Below are 18,994 nucleotides of genomic sequence, written 5' to 3'. Positions count from 1 at the left end.
CTCTAATGAGCATCAACATCCAATTAAGTGATCACTTGGATAATACATGCATGCTTGAGAGATATGTCACATGTCTTGTAAGATTTCTATGAGTTATTATATGTTGTTGCCATTCTAAAGCCACCAATTTGTGTTCAAATGTTGTTGTGGTTGGCCATCAAATATATAAATGTGTCAATTGGTAAGGCTTGACCAACTAGAAGTTGTAGAGAAGGGAGAGAAAAACCTACCATATCTCCATTTGCAGCCAAATAGATGGGATGACAATGGTAGGATGTGTTCCAAGACCAAAGAGCCAAGGATTGAGACGACATGCATGTATGATGAACCAAAAGGAAGAATGATTATAAAACCCCTCCACTAAATATTGCTTCTACGAAGATAAGCCTCCATTGACGATGCAGATCGATCAAGAGATATGAAGGATGGAACCCCCCGATTTTGCATGAGTCAAGGATGGAAAAGACCAATAATAAAGATAATCAAAAGCTGTGGAAAGAGCATCATTGGTGCATATGGTTGGCTCCATAAGGGTTTGTGCAGAGTTAAACTATTGCATAAGCTATGAGGGTTTTGCCTTGAACTATCTTTAAAGAGGTGTGGGTCATTGCCACCAAACACCCAAAAGAAACAAAAAAGCACAGATTGTTATTTATGACTCCGATGCTACACTCTTACTCAGCAAGTAAACATGAGGACGGCGCCCTGTTTCTTCGCCAACAGACTATATTCAACTGTTTCCTCTGCATTCAAGGTGATGGTCGATCTCCTCTGCATATTAGAGGGACTTATGTGTGTTATCTCTCTCTCTCTCTCTCTCTCTCTCTCTCGCTCTATCAATCATATGTATGTGTGTGCGCGTGTATATCTATATCTATACCTATATGTATGTATATCTAGAAGAAATATTTGCGTAGAAAAATGGAATGGTTAAGTTCAAAGAGAGCATGAAATTGACAATGATTGATGGAATTGGATATCCCCATCAACATAAATAAACATTTATTGATGTCTTGAAGTAACCAGTGGCCAATGAGAACAAAAGAGAGATTACATCTGAAGATGTTGCCCCATCTTTGAGATCAAACCAAAATAAGTATAACTAAATCAGTAAAAACTGCCTGAAGCACCAGATAATCTCATTAACGAATTAACATCTAACTGAAATTTCTGCCTTGGAAAGATCTACAACATGGGCCCATTCAAGATGGTGAGGTTTCTGAGATTGCAAGAAATAATCCTCTATGGGATTATCATACAGTACCTTTAAGAATACAACAAAAAGAAAGGTGAGTAATTAGAGAACAACACAATATGGAAGATTCAACTAATGGAAACACATTCGTCTCTTCCAATTCTTATATTGAGTACATGAAAAATCAAAGAAATTTGCTAGTGAGTCTTAGGTAATACAATGTTGAACTAAGGCTGCCATATATGCTAAACAATTGATACAATCCCACATATCTCTTATACAATCTGAGTTTTTAATAGCCCTTTTGGGGCTCAGGAAAGCCAAGAAACAAGCTAGGGAGTCTGAGCCATCAGAATATCTTTTACATTGAGATTTGTAAACATTCATCTCTATATTGTACGAGCCCTATATGGAGTCCACGAAGATTCAAAGAAACTAGCAGGCAAGTGTGAGCTAACAGGGCAAAGTCAGTTAGCTGGACATGGTTGGCGGACAATCCAATCACATATTGCCAAATTCTAAATAAAATAGATTTCCTTCATGTATCCAGAAAAGTCTACGGCCACATGGAAATTTGATCATCTACGCAGCTCCTGCACGAAGCTTATGTCAGATCATGCTCATATTGCACATAGGCTATATATACTTGATAGAAAAGCCTTGTATGAGCTCATCTTCATCCTACATACAGATTGTCTATATTACATGGAAATGCCGTTTTGAGCTCATCCTCAGCTTGCATATAGCTTGTCTATGCTCCATGGAAAGATGATGATCGTATGTTTTGGTTTTGGCGTTGAGGGGGATGATGCAGACTCTTTGCATCCTATAATCTTTTGTATGTCTTTAATAGTAATACAGATGTTTCCTTCAAAAGAAAAACAAAAGAAAAAAGGTCCCACAAGGCACATATAACAAACTTATGATACTATTTATTTGCTTTGCAGAAAGTTGGGTTTATAGGGTTGGGAAATATGGGATCACATATGGCTAACAATTTGATGAAGGCAGGTTATCAACTCGTGGTTCATGACTTGTAAGTTATTGAAGTTCTCTCTCATTTTGTTTTTCTTTTGCTGAATAGCATTGCTTCGTAATAGAAATTTGGGCTTGGGGTTCAGTTCATTTTTCTATAATAGTTTCTTCCATCAGAATTTGGGTATGTATCTATCAGGTATTGTAGCTCTGAGTTTTTAGTTTGAGAAAACATAACACGTTTACAAAGATTATCCATGCACTTTATAAATGGATGACGGGGCACACTTTGAGGTTCATAGGGCCTTTCCATCATAACCATCAGGATGTTTCTTGAGGCTGTTATAAAATAGATTTATGTCTTACTTTTCTGATTGTACTTCCTGCTACCTTATGATTTCCTCTCTGGGTTATTTTTCTATGTTTCCTGGAATACTAGTTAGTTAATCATTTTCCTCAAAACCAAATGATTGGATCTATATGCAAAGAGAAAGTAAGAGAATTTTGCTGACAGCGGTCTTTTGGAATTGGTGGTTATCTATTGGAAGTAAGATCATAAAACACTTACTTATTTGTAGTTGTCCCTTCATTTTTTCTGGAATATTAGTTAAACATTTTTCTATCGGCAAAGAGAATGTAAGAGTGTTTCATTCACAGCTGTCTTTTGTGATTGGTTGCTATCTGTTGGAAGTAAGATAATAAAGAACGCTTGCTTATTTCTATTTGCCCCTTCCTTTTTTGGTAGGGATGATTCTATAGTAAGCATGTATTTGGAACGGGGTGCAGTTCTTGCGAGAACACCAAGTGAAGTAGCGAAGTTAGCCAATGTTGTGATTACCATGCTTCCATGTGCACTTTCAGTAATGAGCTATCTTTTTCTTATTTCAGTAAAATGGAGGGCACGGCTTTTTCTATCTATATGTAGCCAGAAACTATATATATAATTTAACATGTCTGTAGAAGATCTATCTCTTGCGTTAGTTCAACATGAGATAGTTTTTATGTAGGAGTCAGTCCTTTGCATAGGTACATCTCTATATAAGAACTATCTCTCTTAAATTCAACATAAGAGACAGTTCTTTATATAGCTAACACAAGGTTAAGTTTAACTTATTCAGATTCAAATCTTGAACATTACTGATTCCTAGGTCATGCTTATTGTCATTCATGCTCAATGGTAGTGATATAGACTGGAGCAAGTTGTTGGTAACTTGATTTTTGAACTTTTTTGGGGATCTTCTTGTAGAAGTAACTAGTATTGATTCATTGCTTATGTACTCATTTGTAGTATGGAAATCAGTTCTCCCTTGAAATGAATGCTCGAAAGTTTTGAATTTTTGAAACTGTTTATCACAGGTTTCCGAAGTTTATCTAGGATGTAATGGATTATTGTCAAAACCCAACGACATCCATCCATTTTTACTCATTGATGCATCAACAGTAGATCCAAAAACCTGTCATAAAATCTCTTCGAGGGCCATGGAGTGCTCTCTTTCAGAAAACTCATGTAAGAGAATTATTATTTAAATATATGATTTAGTTATGAAACACTCTAAAAGAACTTAGTACATGTATGGCCTTTATTTACTACAAAAGTCATTTTTTAAACTTTACAATGTTAATTATTTGCCTCTCCTTGATGTTTGACTTCAAATGAATAAGGTACACCTGACAAGCCTGTTTAAAACCAAATAAAAAACAGGGAAAATAAAAATAAAAATGATCTCTCCATGAAACCTGTATTTACCTTACCAGTAAGGACATTCCAATTCCCAAAACTGTGACACTTTGTATGTATGGAATTTGTTTAGTCTTAAGATAGGTACAGTAGAATTTGCAGACATTTCCTCGTAATCATATTTTGTGGTTTTTCACCTTCCATTGAGCTCCTCATACTATACATGAAATTTCTTATCTACATGACCTCAAAGGGCATTCCCAAGTATATAGCTCTTTGTGAGAGTGGAATATGATGTTGCGTTTACTTACCATAATAACATTTGTCATATCCTTTCTGTTACGTCTTTTATTTCCATTGCGTAGGCCATATTAGAGGTCTAAACCATCCTATTGTGCTGGATGCGCCGGTATCTGGAGGAGTCCTTGGGGCACAAGCTGGAATTCTCACGTTTATGGTCTCAATTGATTTATTTTCAAATTTTCTTTTGCAAATATAGAAGATTTTATTAAGTTTTTTCAATTCTATTTCTCTTTAACTGCAGGTTGGTGGCATAAAAGATGGATTCAATGCTGCAAAACCACTGTTTGAGTGTATGGGGAAGAATGTTCAATATTGCGGAGGCTCTGGAAATGGTGCGGTAAGCATGGACATTCAATTAATATTGAACTTTGTGGTCAATTTAGTTTTCTATATTATAGTTATATTAGCTAGGGTTATGGATCCTCTTTCTAAAGAATGACATCGTTACTATTTGATCCTTTCTATTTCATCGTTAGGGCTGTTTTCAGTGCTTATTTCAAAATGCTAAGTAACTCTCTAGTTACAAAAGGGCAATTTTTCACAAAGGATGAATAATCCAAGTTCACAACAGCTGTTTTTTTAATGTGGATACAAAATATCGTTCATGTTAAGAATCCATCAGCATACTGTCATAATGAAGAGTTTCGTGGACTAAAGCCGTTTCATCTTCTTGAAGTTAAAAATCTGACATTCAAGAGCTGCCATGAGGGAGGAGTAAAGATTGAAGAACTAATGATAGGGAAAGTGAGAAAAGGAAGAGACAATATAAATCCAAGAGTTCCATTTATTAGATATCTCTTATCTCTTGTTCGTCTTACAAACACAAGATGAGGCTCCATCTTTTCAATGAGGTTTTCTAGTCTAATCCTATGTGGATTCACATTTGCCTATAATTCGTAAGGGTGCATTCACATGCATTTTGTATCTTGATCAGTGTATATTCCTTAGGAGATGAATACACCAAGATCAGAAAAACTCTAGGCTATATACAAAAAATGTTTCGTTGAATCCATTATCATATATTAATGTGTATATATATATATATATATATTATCTTGAAATTTTATATATACTGAAAGTGTTTTGATCTCCAAGTGTTGGTAACTCTTTTTCTCCGAAAGGTAATGGACACTTGTCTGAAAAGTCAAGTTTAATGTTTTTGACTTTCTATCTTTTTGTGTGTTTTTCTGTTTCAACGTTGGTATTTCTTTGTCTTTAATATATTCTATTGGGAAAGGAAATGATTCCTAGTAAAGAAAAATTCAGGCTGCGAAGATATGCAACAATTTAGCATTGGCAGTAAGTATGGCCGGAATCTCGGAAGCACTTGCTCTTGGGCAACAACTAGGGCTTGATGCCTTTACCCTCTCCAAAATATTTAACACTTCATCTGCTCGTTGTTGGAGCAGGTTCGTTGTCTTTCTATTTTGGTTCATTTTTTTTCAGTACAAATCAGTAAATTGGTGCTTTTGTCCCTAGAAAGGTTCTAAACATATTGCCAAAAAGAACTTCTACCATTGGGTTGTAGAAAATGTTGTTTGAAAAGGTTTTATTTGGGTCAACGTGGTACCACCTTCTCTTCTTAATAACAGAACCCTTCGTCAAGGAGACACTAGTGGCTTACATGTTGAGTCTTAACCTAAGGGTTTAGGAGTTAACCTTTGAATTGCATTCTTCTTGTACATCTTCACTCAGCTGAAATGTATATATTGCACAAAAACAAAACAAAAAAATGAAATATGATTTTTAATACTCTTCAAACTCTTTGGGATTCTAGTGGTCACTGGTAATAATGAACTTGAGCATGCCAAAATCACACAATTTATATTTATGGTTCATTGTCAGAACTGAAATAAAAAGTGAAGAGTTTAAACCTAATTCTCTTCAAGTTCTTGGGTACCTATCATCTTGAACCATATATGGACTTAGATATTCATTGTATATAATATCAAAAAGCTTTTGTCTCATTGTTTATGTTTCTCTCTCTCTCTCTCTCTCTCTCTCTCTCTCTCTCTCTCTCTCTCTCTCTCTATTTGGACTCCTAATTCTTCTTACCTTCTATTGTGTATATTTTATGTGATTTTCTCACTTTGGAGCTACTAGTTTTGTTCCAGTGATACCTATAATCCAGTGCCTGGGGTTATGAATGGTGTCCCAGCATCTCGAGACTATAACGGGGGGTTTTCATGTCAACTAATGGTATGATACTCTTCTATTCTTATGCCTTTTCTAAGAGATAATTTGCCCTTAAGTATTGGATCCTCGTGTTTTGGTTGTTAGAAGAAAGATCTTGGACTAGCCATTACTGCTGCTGAGGAAAAAAGAGCAATAACACCCCTAGCAAAAAACGTGCATGGGATGTATGTAGACTCAAATATTTCTAAGAAAATTAATATGGACAAACATGTTAATCGGAATTTAAGAAATTTGTATATGCTTCTCTAATGCGTTTTGTTAGGTATTCTGAACTTTGCGAAGATGGTAAGCATAATAAGGACTTCTCAAGTATCTTTCAATTCATATACAAAGGAGTTGAAGAGATGCCAGATTCTAAATGATAATCCGGTGATAAGAATATTTACTCAAGGAACACTTTTTGTGTTTTGGTTTTAAGGGTATTGATCTAATGGTGATGGTGAGGAATCATAAGAGTCCATATATACATCTCCACTGAATTTAGATAATCTCCACTATGTAAATAGGTAACATATTTTCAAACATCCGTACCAATTGTGGAGGCTAACGTACTTGTAATTTCCTGATATGTATCAATTCATTGCGTGTGTTTTATTGCAATTCTACATATGGATACCTAGTAATGATATCCTTGATTTGTCAAAATTTGAAGAAGATAATTGTGCTGAATGATACTACGTTCACTTTATATGAAAAGCTAGAACTGATTGAATTTTTTTGATAAACCATAGTAAAGAAATTGTTTCATGATGCAATGAAAAATGATCAATATGAGTCATATTATTATGAGTTCGATCCAAACTTGCAAACATGCCATTGTATTTAGTTGCCTTCAAAGAATAACATAACTATAATATTACACCAGATGTTGAAAGAATAATAATCCCAAATCAGAGAGAGTTTCAAGGAGTATTCATATTGAGAGGTGAACCACATTCCTTTGGAGTTTCATGTTGCAGGAAACAAGGTCTGCAGAATGTTGGAATTCAATTATATAAACATGATTGTTTGTAGCAGTTAAGCGTGTGCAATGGATTTGATGCTGTACCATATGCATGCTTGGTTGAGGTGCCTTTGTGTATCAATAAAACAAATTCCAACTCGTAAATAGTGAACCATAGAAAACATATGAATAAGTAAGCAACATGTAGATAGTATGTTTGGATATAAGTTGATGGGCAACGTGTAGATCAAAGGTATATTTCCACACATCAAGCAGTCAAATTGTTTCTTCTAGCAAAAGCAACAACTATACTCTCCAATTGGTTAGTAATTCGAGGCAATTTGAAAAGTACTTTAAAAGAGATTAATTTTGAATAGCACAATTCCCATATTTAGTGTCGATATCTTGCTAAAAGAAGTGGCCTATTGTTTGAGAATTCAAATTTGGAACTTGTGTGGCAAGACTCAATATAATAGTGTTGCTTCTTCTTATTTAAATTTCTTGTTAAAATAGGTCTTTCCATTGCTTAAGAGTTAGAAAAGCTTTTGCCACTTTGTAAAGGTTGTTACTACATACACAAACAAGAGGTGATCATTGCATTTGCAATGCACACAATTTCTTCTTTAAGGAAATTAATTTGAGCACTTTGGCTTTTGTTTTTGCATTTGGTATAATGTCCACACGTCAAATGGGGTATAGTTATCCGATCTACATACACCTATAAGGAAAGCTCACCAATGATCTAGGAGTGACTAAAGATCTCACATGATGGAGCTCATTAGATAGACTATCTTGTGTTTTACCAACTTGGTATCTCTAGTTTAATTGACACTCATTTTCTCATGGCCTTATTTGTCTTATGGATAAACCAAGTATGATGAGACATGACCTCATGGTCACAACGACCTTCAGCATTGCAACTCAACTAACTAATCATTTTTAATTTATGGGCCTCTACACAATTTCATGTAAGGAATTCCATGTAAAGTTAAGGGACTTTGCTATGATTGATGAGAATATTATCGATTCTTGTGTGCCCCATGTGGACATACCATGTGAACATGTAAGAGAAAAGTTCTCTAGAATATGATGTCATCATTCCTTTGCAAGAGTTCATTCCCTACACAATGTGAATTTGAGGAGATTGTATCATAAAGAAGTATGTGAATGATCTTTAGTTATATTAACATCTTCATATCTATCTATGCTAATTATTCAACTAAATGTTTTTGTATCACACTTTACGAGACACATCTTTGTATTATAATGGATCCATGTTTGGCTTTTGTTTATCGTGTATAAGGTTTCACAAGAACTTGCTCATTCAAGAATTTTAATATTCTTTACCGTGAATAATAAGATTCTTTTATGTTGCATCGGTTTTGCTTATATGTATCGATATAATGCCGAGAAGTATATGATAAAGGCTTCATTGTGTATAGTCTTGTAATCTTGTTAGAATGTAGTATGTGTGTGTATTTATATATACACATAACATTTTAACATGATTACAAGCTATCGAGAGTGTGTGTGGGTGTATCTATGTATTATTGTGCAAGATATAGATATCAAAGTTTGCATTACTACGACCATACTTTGAAAAGCACGTTCACACTCTTTGGTCAGGCTTAGGGCATTTCTTCTTTTTGTGACTACAACATCAACTTAAAATGACACATAGTAAGCTTTCCTTTCAACACAAGTCATGGTATTTTGATAGATTGTGCACAATGTCAATGCTACATTTTCGTTCAAATCTTATGAGGTCATTGCGTATCTTTTTCATGGAATTGGCAAATTATGTGTCGAAACCTAAGACCATATGTAGAATCCCTATGTATGCCTAATCATCGATATAGAAAGCTTGTAAGTGTATGGAGGTATGAGTTTCTCTAGGGCACTCTTTAGAGCAATTAATGATTTACTTAGATAGCTCCTTATGTAATCTATTAATTCATTCATTCCTCCCTTGATGTGTGTGTGTGTGTGTGTGTGAAAGAGAGAGAGAGAGAGAGAGAGAGAGAGAGAGAGAGAGAGAGAGTTGAGTAATAAAAAACCAACTTACATGATCATATGCCTTCTCGATATCTAGTTGTATCATTACAATTTGTTGTTTGGATTCTTTTGCATAATCCACTGCCATTTGCACATTCAAAATATTATGCAAGATATCCCTTCCCTTAATAAACCCATATTGCATTGGATGAACCACAGACCACAATACCTTTTGAAGTCTATTTGCAATTACTTTGGCAAAAATCTTATACAACCCACCCATTAATGATATTGGTCTCCATTGAGCAATCCGGCCGGCCTGAAAGATCCCTAAGTGGTAGATAAGACCACGAAAATATTTTAATAGTGATTTCTAATTTATGTCAACGCATAGTTTTCTCCTCTCCTCTTCTCTCCTCTCCAGCGGCTCTGTCGTCGCTACATGTAATTTGAAAGCAGCACTGTTTCAACTTAAGATTTATGGCTTGTTTAAAGTAATCGAAATTACCGTACACTTTATCGACATAGGTGATGCAACTTTTGGTATAAGCTTAACCAAACCTATTTTCCATGAATTAGGCATTTTACCAGAACTCCACACTTCTTGGAATAACATTGTTCGAGGTCCTTTGAGTTGTACAAATGTAGTCTCAACTCTTGTCCCATATGATGTCTTGCATCCCCTTGTTGGTGGGATTAGGTGCAATGTCACACATTATGTTAAATGGTGGAGTGACTAAGGCAATACCATTGGCAAGATCACTTCAACAAGGATGCCCATTGAGTCCATTGTTATTTGCAATTGCTACACACCCGATTTTGGTGAAGATGCTTGAGTCGGCAACATGTGGGGAAATAGTTGGACTAGCTCTGCCATTAGGGAAACAATTGATAGCTCATGCATTGGCCAATGATTCGTTCTTATTTCTCAAAGCAGTACCTGATAATATAGCAAAAACCATGGAGGTGTGGAATGTGTTTGCATTGGCGTCAAGATTAAATATAAATATGCGAAAGTCGATGCTCATTAGATGCACTGAGAGTGATTTGGTTGATCTTGGATGGTGTGGCCAAATATTGGATCAAGGCAATGTGTGTCGGCACATAGGTTACCCTATTGATGTTGATATCTCAACGTCTCAAAGTTTGAATTGGATATCAGAGACCATTTTAGACAAATTTATGTATTGGAAGTCTCAAGCATGGCCGTTTAGTACCAGAATTACAACATCATGGTGGCATGTTGTTAATAGTACTAGTGCATTTAAATGTTTAGAAACTATTATGGTCCAGTAATTAATGTTTTCTTGGTAGTGATGCTTGAAATTATTTCATTGGAGCCCCCCTGAGTGCAAAAAAGATATTACTTCCTTGGCAACAGAGGTTTTGGCATCTTCTAGGATAATACATTGGGATGGAAAAGAAAGCCTAAATACACAGTTTAATCGAATGGTCAGCCTCCAAGCTGGGATTGGTAACGGTGGAAGATGGTATATTAGAGTCATGTAGGAAAATGATGGCCTTTCGGACAATTAGAAATAAGTTTCATATACCACGTGGATATGGGTATATTTGGGAATCAATATTGGCATTGCCTAGATTAGTTTTCCCGCTTCCAGAGTTGGTGGTTGCAGACCAATGGAAAGATTGGTCATTTGGTATTGGACAATCAATTTTTGTGGTGAACACTAATGATGTATACCATAAGTTGGTTGAAGATAGAGCTTGGTTAGCAACTAAGGTTGTGGACACATGGTACATTACTCGACATGCAAAGTGGTGGCGTAGAGTTTTGGATGCAGGATGGCAGTCTCATCTTCCCTTCCGTGCTAAGGTGTTTCTTTGGCGTGTGATTGTTGGTGGGTTGCCTTGGCAATGGCTTTAAAACATAGACACATTTCAAATGGGACATGTTTTTTTTGCACGGTGGTTGAGGAAGATGCCAAACATAGGTTCATTACATGTTTGGTTGCTAAAGCCATTTGGGTTGTTATATCACAAATTTGGGCATCCATACATGCAATATTCTATCACCTTTTAACTGGGGTTTTATTGATGACGATAAAGGCATGCCTGCGCCATCAATCCATGCAATTTGTATTCATGGACATCCAAAATTACTTCCAAGAATCAATTCCCACAATCCAACTTGCCATAACTTTTGCTACTCCAACGCCAACACACCGACATGCACCACTTAGGCATATATATGTCTAGAAAAATACATGAATTGCATGTGGATACACCCTTTATGCAGTTAACAAAAGAAACTCTTTGAAAACACCCTTTTTGTATTGACCACCTCACTAAAGGAGTCATTCAATGGAGATCCTATCCCTATATATCCAAATACATGTGGAACTTATGGATTGAGAATATTATTTAAAACTAATGGGATTAATATTATGTGATTGTACAATAATTCTCAACTTTAATGTATTGATTTATTTGTGATGGTGATCTGGGCAGACCACTAGAGAGGTGGGGTGTGGCACAATTTTTTTGGAAAGGCTACTCTCTCACAATATAAGAAATATGAATTATCAAACTCTCTTATAATTAACATCTATAATCTAGAGGATATTGAGAATATATCGTGGAGTTGCACATGTTATACAAATAGAGTAAGGATCTAAGTGAAGTTAATAATAATATAGCCAAAGAACAAAATAGATCATGGCATCCATCTTTTCTCACGTCATTTTTAGTAGTTGGTCAAGACTCACATCTTAAAAGTTGGAATTGAAATGCCTAGATTTCCTCAAGGATATTTAGTGCAATTGGAATTTAGATAGAGTCTTAAATTTTAATGTAAATATCCATGTGGCATGTAGTCAACAGATGGGGTAGGTTAGGTTATGGTTTGTTGTTTTTATATTCATATCTTTAAACAAGAAATTATTCTATCCCTGTTTGCACCCTACCTTTAACACGACCAAACATTTCTTGCCACATTGTCAAATCCAATAAAGTTACTTAACATGTGCTAATGTTGCACAAAATAAAGGGCATATCCTACTGTATTTAGAATATGTTTTTATTTATTTATTTTATAAAGGATTTTCTTTAATAGTATTAAGAAAAAACGCCCGAAGGCTACAACTTGAACCTAGCTACCAAGAAGGTTACAACTTTTCTTATACAATGATGTAAAATACTCCTAGGATCAAATATCGAACTTTGTAGAAGATGTTTACATTTGTTGATATTCAAGAAGATGGAAGTCGATATTGCCATTGAGGCTCTTGAGTTGACATTGTAAACAGGGATACCTTTTTCCATAATTGAAGAAGCTTTTTCCTTTTCTTGAAGATATTTACATTTGTTGATATTCAAGATGGTGGAAGTCGATATTGCCATTGAGGCTCTTGGGTTGACATTGTAAATAGGGGCACCTTTTTCCATAAGTGAAGACGCTTTTTCCTTTTCTTGTTGTTCACAGTATCTGGGGAACCCTGCATATGATCATACTAGCCACAAACTACTGCCAGCAAGTTCTCCCATATCTCAAACAACAGATATGAGAGATGAATGTCTACCACATCATAAAGTCGGTTACATCGATATTTCCATAATGTTGATAACGTTATTGTGGTCATTGTTTTCGAAATCGAGACAGATCGCACATGCTTTCGAGGTTGTTGGAAGGGACTAACTATTATCAATCTTCTATTATGTATTGTCATTGCCTCATGAACATCGTTTGCCTCACATACAACATCAAGCTGGAATGTAATACTCCCCACATCGTTGATCCCTATGACAATAGGCAACCTATATTGATTGTTAGGAATAAAGACACGACTTTCGTCCATAGTTGTTGAGGAAAAGAACAAGACCATACGCCATGCTTGGTAGTCTCTTGAGGTTCATGGCAAAAGCCACATTGCCGCAAATTGGGTGCTACATTCCCTTTCAATTAATGACCAATTGGTAGTGCCATATGCACTAATAACCATCGAAAGAGAATAAATTTAGTTGGCCCCTTGATTGACCAGATCCATTTCCAGTAGGTTCTCAAATGCAAAGTTGAGACACCCCAATTGGTCCAATGTTTTTGAGTTGCTGGTATCGTTACATTCCTAGAGAGCAGTAATGATCTTCCAAGTTTTACTGAGTACTGAGTAACGATCTTTTCCCCCAAGGAGTGTGACCAAAGTCAACCCCCCGGATCCCATGTTAATCTTGCAACAGGATCTTTTGCATATAACCACAGGATATCACACATATGAGCAATTGACGGATAAGTATCAAGGATCCATTTCTTTCCAGTTTTAGCAACCACTCTAACTGGTGCACTTCGCAAGTCATGTAGATAATTGCAATCAAAGGTATAAGATTGCAATCTATTGTTGTCTAGGACCTCAAAATAAGAAACACACTCATTAGGTGAAACACCCTTAACAACCATCAATGTATCATTTGTGAAGCATCAAAACCATAGATGTTCTTGCCTAGGTTGGAAGGTTGTAAAAAACGAAGAATATGTTGTTGATAAGGTGGCCGTCATTATCTTGGCACCATGAACTGATTGTAGATGTGCAAGTCAATCTTCTTGTGACATTTGTTGAAATTGACTCCAAGTTCTTACAGATGCAGCTGGCCCATTATCCAATTTACCCCAAGCAAGGTGTGTTCGCAAGCCCAATAATTTTTCTTATTTAGAATATGTTTTGCTTTAACTTTAGGGTGATTGTTTTATAAGATGGATGGTTAGTGGGATTGCCAAACTATTTGGCCCCAATCATATAATGTGTGAAGAATGTTAAAGCCCTTGCTTGCTTAAACAATTTCATCACATTATCAATTTATCTAGATTAATCTGTAATGCATGAAAGAAACTTGATATTAACTGTTTACTATTATTGATTGAGAAACTAAAGCTATGATGTTTACACAAGGCCCATTTATTATATAGTGAAATCCTATGCGTAGTCACATCATAGAGGTTAGGCAATTCAATTTAGTACATTAATTGATTGATTGAGAGACAGCTATTTTGTTTGATATATAGTTGGCACACTATTTTCCCTATTTCTGCATTAGAGACAATAACGAGAAGATAGTCTTAATTATATATACATACATACATATATATATAAAGACACTTCACATTAACTAACTTGAGTATACACATACATATTTTGAAACCCTTGGTTAACCGATTATTCACATTTTCCTTAGAAGTCAAACATTACATAGTTAGCAAAGAGCTTTTATATTAGGAGAAGATTAACATTTTAAGGATTTCTATACATTAGACACAATTTACGCAGAGCTAGCTAAAACATTTTGCCTTCAAAAGAAGAATGTTAAGGTCCTTGCTTGCTTAAACATCTCATTCCCCATGTTCACAGTAGGCGAACACCTTATGTTAGACATTGTTATTGTGAAGCCATAATTTTCTACATGCATTAAGAAAAACTAGTAAAAACAGCTTTTCATCACATCCAGATTCCAGAGTCTTAGAACATGTTTATTTACAACAATAAATTTGTGGGATATCTTGACTGAGTGATGGGCAAATCTTGCGTATATTGTGACTCCAGGACCAGTTATGTGAAGTATATTTCTACCTTTTACAGACCCAAAGTGAACATTACATTGTTTCAAACAATTTACCTTCAAGAATACATACACAACTGAAGGGCCATCCAAGGTTAGGCCTATAGTAAAAACCAACATTATATTATCTGCTCAGCTTTGGCAAGCAACAATAAAGGATATGAAGAATATTGTTTCGCGGTGAAAATGTATTCTTCCTTCTCACCAATCGCATGAAGGGCATAAAATGAGACCATTCTCATTGCAATCAGGGCATCGCAAAGTTCCATCAAAACAAGTTGTTTTGCAACTCCCATTGCACGTGAAGCATGGAATGAACTTAATACCTCCACATAAATCACATACATCACTTGATTCGGATGGAAATCCTTCTAAGAGACAGCCCAAAATGCCTTCTTCATGTAGGTGTTTCACATCATCGACTCCTCCGATGTATCGACCTCTTATAAACAACCTCGGAACATTTCGAAGAGCTCCCATTGCATGAGTGAGCTCTTGCCTGAACTTTGAATGCATCCATACATCTCTCTCATAAACATGTACTCCATAGCCTTTAAGTATCATCCTTAGCAAACCACAGTCGTCATATGTCTTCCTTATTCCTCGAAGACTTGTTATATATAATACAACCTTGTCTTCAGAGCTTGGAAGGCACTTCAGCTCAAAGCTACTAAGAATGTCTCCCTTGCTCCAAAGATCTCTATGAAGTAGTGAAACCTTAGATGTTCGAATAATCTTCTCTTCAGCTGGAAGTGCATTAACTGGTTTGGGGGTGTTATTTTCTTTAACCCAATCCGGACTATCTGCATCAGAGCATGTGTCTGAAGAAGAAGAACCACCAATTCTTGAACAGCTAGTATTACTCACATTTGAGCTACTGTTCCAACCCATTTCCTCAGATGAAGCTGCAACGGCTTTCTCAAATGTTTCTAGTATACATGGATCAAATAGAGGACTCCTCGGTTCTTCGGAATCTCCCATTCCTTCAATTTCTTCAGGATTGTGTAGCTTACAAGAAGATACTGCATTCGATCTTGGACTTGCCATAGCATTGTCGTTACTATCATTATTTTTTTCAAACTGAAGCAATCCACTGTACGTCAATATTTTGTTCAAAGGAACACTTTTAGTTGATGCTGCAAAGCTTCGAGGTGTATCGATAGGGCTCAATAGCAATCTCAGACCAGAGTTCCCATCGACGGGGTCCATAGCGCGAAAAGAATGAGCAGGACTATTGATTGCACTGAAAGACATCAAATCCATGGTTCTAATCTTCGTCAGGAACGGGATATCTTCAGGAAAGTCTTTCCTCCAAGAAGGAAACTGTATCTCAATATCCTCTTGTTGATGAGCTTGTGTATGATTTATCTTTTCATTCTTATAATCTTCTTGATTACTATGATCTTCTTCATTTCTGCGATCTTCTTCTTTTACAGGCTTTAGGTTGGACGAGGATCTTCTGTTTCCTCTAGTCGAACTTTTCTTTGATCGTGTAGATCCATCTAGCTTCAAATTCATGTGTGGCAAAGACAAGGTGCGTTTCAGAGGTGGATTTTTGCCATCTGGAGTCAAGTCATGCTTTGAAGATGAGCTACCCATGTTCTGATAATCACTTGATATCCTTTCTTTACCTTTCCCACAATGAGATCTCTTTGCGGTCACACTTTAGTGCTTCTTTTGTTCTTCTTACCTTCGAGCAGCACACAGTTAGTTATATTATAATTGTGCTCGTCACACAATCAACTCCATTTCATCTTTGGAAACAAATATTTGAGAATTCTAACTAGAATATTTGACAAACGCTTAGATATGTTGATTGCTGAATAGCTTAAATTGACAAAATCTTAGAGACGTTTAATGATTTCTGCCAAACACGAGTTAGATTACATTAACGGAGACTATAATCTACATACAGAGGAATATGGGACGAAGGAGAGAGACACAGAGACTTACAAAGCTCAGCAAAGTCAAGCCATCCTCAGGCAATATCAGCTATAGCCACAAGCAAACTTTTAGCTGTAAAAAACAAATTTGATTGGTTAGACGAATCGGAACAGAATAAAGACGCGATTCGTCTAGTTTAAAAAAGGAAATTTAGGAAGAAACTATGAAGCACCGTTCTTAAACCGGTGAATAAACGTAGAGAATTGCTCTGGACTTTGAGCTACATTCCACATAAAGCTCCTATACAAAGAAAACTGAAATTCAAGATAACAAAGTTTCTTCAATTAGATGAATTTCCAACAGAAAAGGGATACGACTCCGCAAGGTTTAGATAGGGATAAAAAAGAGCCAATGAATCAAACTATTGGAGGTAATGATGTAAGTATTATAGACGGATTTTCAAGAGAAACGGAGATTTATAGCCTGGACATAAAATGAAAAGAAAAGAACATGTGAGTTACTGTGACAAAAGGCGAACTGAAGAAATGGAGAGTATCTTTCCACCACAGCTCTTTTACCCAAAAAGACTGTAATTTAGATATAATGAAATTGCAGTAATTCAGATAAAGCTTTCAAAAAAACAGAAACGAGAAGCAAAACGTCTAGATCTGAAGAAAAAAAAGAAGGAAGAAGAAGATTGTAAAGAAAAGAGAAGTTACAGTGCAAGAAGACTGTAGAGATCTGGATGCATAAATATATATCAGAAAGAGCAGAAAACATGAGATAATATACATTCTTTCTTACAGTGCCAGTTGATTCTTGACTTGATTAAGATCAGAACGAACAATGGAGGGAAGGAATGAAGGAATCCGTACTATACCACTTTAATCTAGTTACACGGGTTTTGTTGTTGTTAATGATATTTCGTTGTTGCATTACGATGCAGATGTAGAGAAAGAAGAAGAAGAAGATGATGATGATTAAAAAGCCTGCTGCAAGAAGAGCGCCATATATCTATAGCTCTGCATTAGGTAAGATCCTTGCGCATTATATTAAAGAAGAAGAAGAAACGACGGCAGCGGCAGCAGCAGTAGCAACAGAAGAAGAAGAAACCATGGATTGCGGAGGATCGGGAAGAACAAGAAGAAGATGATGATGATGAAAAAGCAGACAGAAAAGCAAAAAGCAAAACGAGCTGGAAAATGAGGGAATGAGAGAGAGAGAGAGAGAGAGAGGCGTGTGTGTGTGTGTGTGAGTTTAGAGAGAGAGAGGGTTTACCCAAAAAGAAGAAAAAAAAGAAAGCGCGACAGAGTGGGGGGAGGCCCACGCCGTTAACTTTCACGTACCTCCTTAACGTCGCCGTTAGTTTCCATCGAATGACTTGGACTTTATTTATTTATTTACAGGTATGTATAGCCAGGGAATCTTTGGTATTTGCAAATTGCCAACAATACCCTCCTCAGAGAAGTCCCCAACACCCACGCTAACAATCGGCAACGATTTGGTTTGGTTCGGTTCGAGAGGGTCAAAACCGGTTTGAAACCGAATCGTTTAAAATTTAGAAACCAGAACCGAACCGAACCTTTAAAAATTATTCAAACCGTTCAGCCATTAAACCGGTAAAACCGCAATTTCATGGTTCGGTTTCGGTTCTCAGCTTAGGTGAAATTTTAAATTTTAAAATATTTCGTTTTTCAAATTTTCAAAATTTTAAAGATTTTCCTAAAATGTGAGAATAATGCATGAAAATGAAAAGATTGTTTAAAATAAAAAAATAAAAAAAATTTAAAAAAATAAAAAATAAAAAACCGTTAAAACCATGGTTTCTAACTATTGAAACCAATCCGCACCGTTTTTACCGTTAAGCCACGGTTTCGCGGTTCGGTTTGCCGATTGTTACACGTATCCCCCCCCCCCCCCTTCTAGATAGTGTTGTACGCTCTCTTTACATTACTGTGTCATGCTAAGTATGATACCAACACAATGTAGAAAGTTCTTTCGGGCATCTAACATATAGATCGTGCATTTGCCATGCCCAATGCTCTCTATGTAAAGGGGATAGCTTTGTTGCTCCTCTTAGTGATAATATACAATAGGAAGACTCAAGAAACATATCACCGAGTTGCTTTTTATTAGATATATAGTAGTAGCTTGTAGGAATTGTACATGCATTACAATAGACCTCACTTCCTTGTGCCATACACTTCTTACAACTAAGTTGCTCTATAAATCAATATGCACTCGACTAAGCTACCATGTT

At 36.0% G+C, this 18,994-nt stretch overlaps 2 protein-coding genes across 8 annotated transcripts; one reads left to right on the top strand and one right to left on the bottom strand.

The window, feature by feature from the left end:
• Window positions 1–623: 623 nt before the first annotated feature.
• On the top strand, window positions 624–6,952 carry LOC147864734 (6-phosphogluconate dehydrogenase family protein). Of its 2 annotated transcripts, none has more exons than XM_087318878.1 (10): window positions 624–754; window positions 2,143–2,231; window positions 2,916–3,030; window positions 3,527–3,677; window positions 4,214–4,305; window positions 4,393–4,488; window positions 5,418–5,560; window positions 6,266–6,350; window positions 6,435–6,511; window positions 6,610–6,952. In XM_087318878.1, the coding sequence occupies exons 1-10, from the start codon at window positions 692–694 to the stop codon at window positions 6,707–6,709; spliced, it is 1,011 nt and encodes a 336-aa protein (XP_087175004.1). In that variant the 5' UTR covers window positions 624–691; the 3' UTR covers window positions 6,710–6,952. The 2 variants fall into 2 exon arrangements, with proteins under 2 accessions (XP_087175004.1, XP_087175003.1); XM_087318877.1 differs by having other exon boundaries at window positions 6,432–6,511.
• A 7,747-nt stretch (window positions 6,953–14,699) lies between these two features.
• On the bottom strand, window positions 14,700–17,870 carry LOC147864733 (uncharacterized). Of its 6 annotated transcripts, none has more exons than XM_087318872.1 (4): window positions 17,527–17,870; window positions 16,967–17,048; window positions 16,804–16,866; window positions 14,700–16,540 (listed from the first exon to the last, which is right to left on the bottom strand). In XM_087318872.1, exon 4 carries the CDS (start codon window positions 16,447–16,449, stop codon window positions 15,052–15,054), a length of 1,398 nt encoding a protein of 465 aa, XP_087174998.1. In that variant the 5' UTR covers window positions 16,450–16,540; window positions 16,804–16,866; window positions 16,967–17,048; window positions 17,527–17,870; the 3' UTR covers window positions 14,700–15,051. The 6 variants fall into 6 exon arrangements, with proteins under 6 accessions (XP_087174998.1, XP_087174997.1, XP_087174999.1 ...); XM_087318871.1 differs by having other exon boundaries at window positions 17,539–17,870; XM_087318873.1 differs by having other exon boundaries at window positions 16,967–17,034; window positions 17,539–17,870.
• Between the last annotated feature and the right edge of the window lie 1,124 nt (window positions 17,871–18,994).

The sequence above is a fragment of the Azolla caroliniana genome, unplaced genomic scaffold, assembly GCF_043228905.1.
Source record: "Azolla caroliniana isolate FFs.n. ecotype wild unplaced genomic scaffold, voAzoCaro1.0.p SCAF_4, whole genome shotgun sequence".
In the NCBI taxonomy this organism is placed as follows: domain Eukaryota; kingdom Viridiplantae; phylum Streptophyta; class Polypodiopsida; order Salviniales; family Salviniaceae; genus Azolla; species Azolla caroliniana.
The sequence above is the reverse complement of the archived record's forward strand: the minus strand, read 5'-3'. Positions and strand labels throughout refer to the sequence as shown.

Excerpts from the sequence above, each read along its gene's own strand:
- LOC147864733 (XM_087318872.1), bottom strand. The coding sequence starts at position 16,449 with ATGGGTAGCTCATCTTCAAAGCATGACTTGACTCCAGATGGCAAAAAT.
- LOC147864734 (XM_087318877.1), top strand. The coding sequence starts at position 692 with ATGAGGACGGCGCCCTGTTTCTTCGCCAACAGACTATATTCAACTGTT. Across the intron at positions 2,232-2,915 it reads CAACTCGTGGTTCATGACTT|GGATGATTCTATAGTAAGCA; the intron begins GTAAGTTATTGA and ends CTTTTTTGGTAG. Across the intron at positions 6,512-6,609 it reads GCAAAAAACGTGCATGGGAT|GTATTCTGAACTTTGCGAAG; the intron begins GTATGTAGACTC and ends GCGTTTTGTTAG.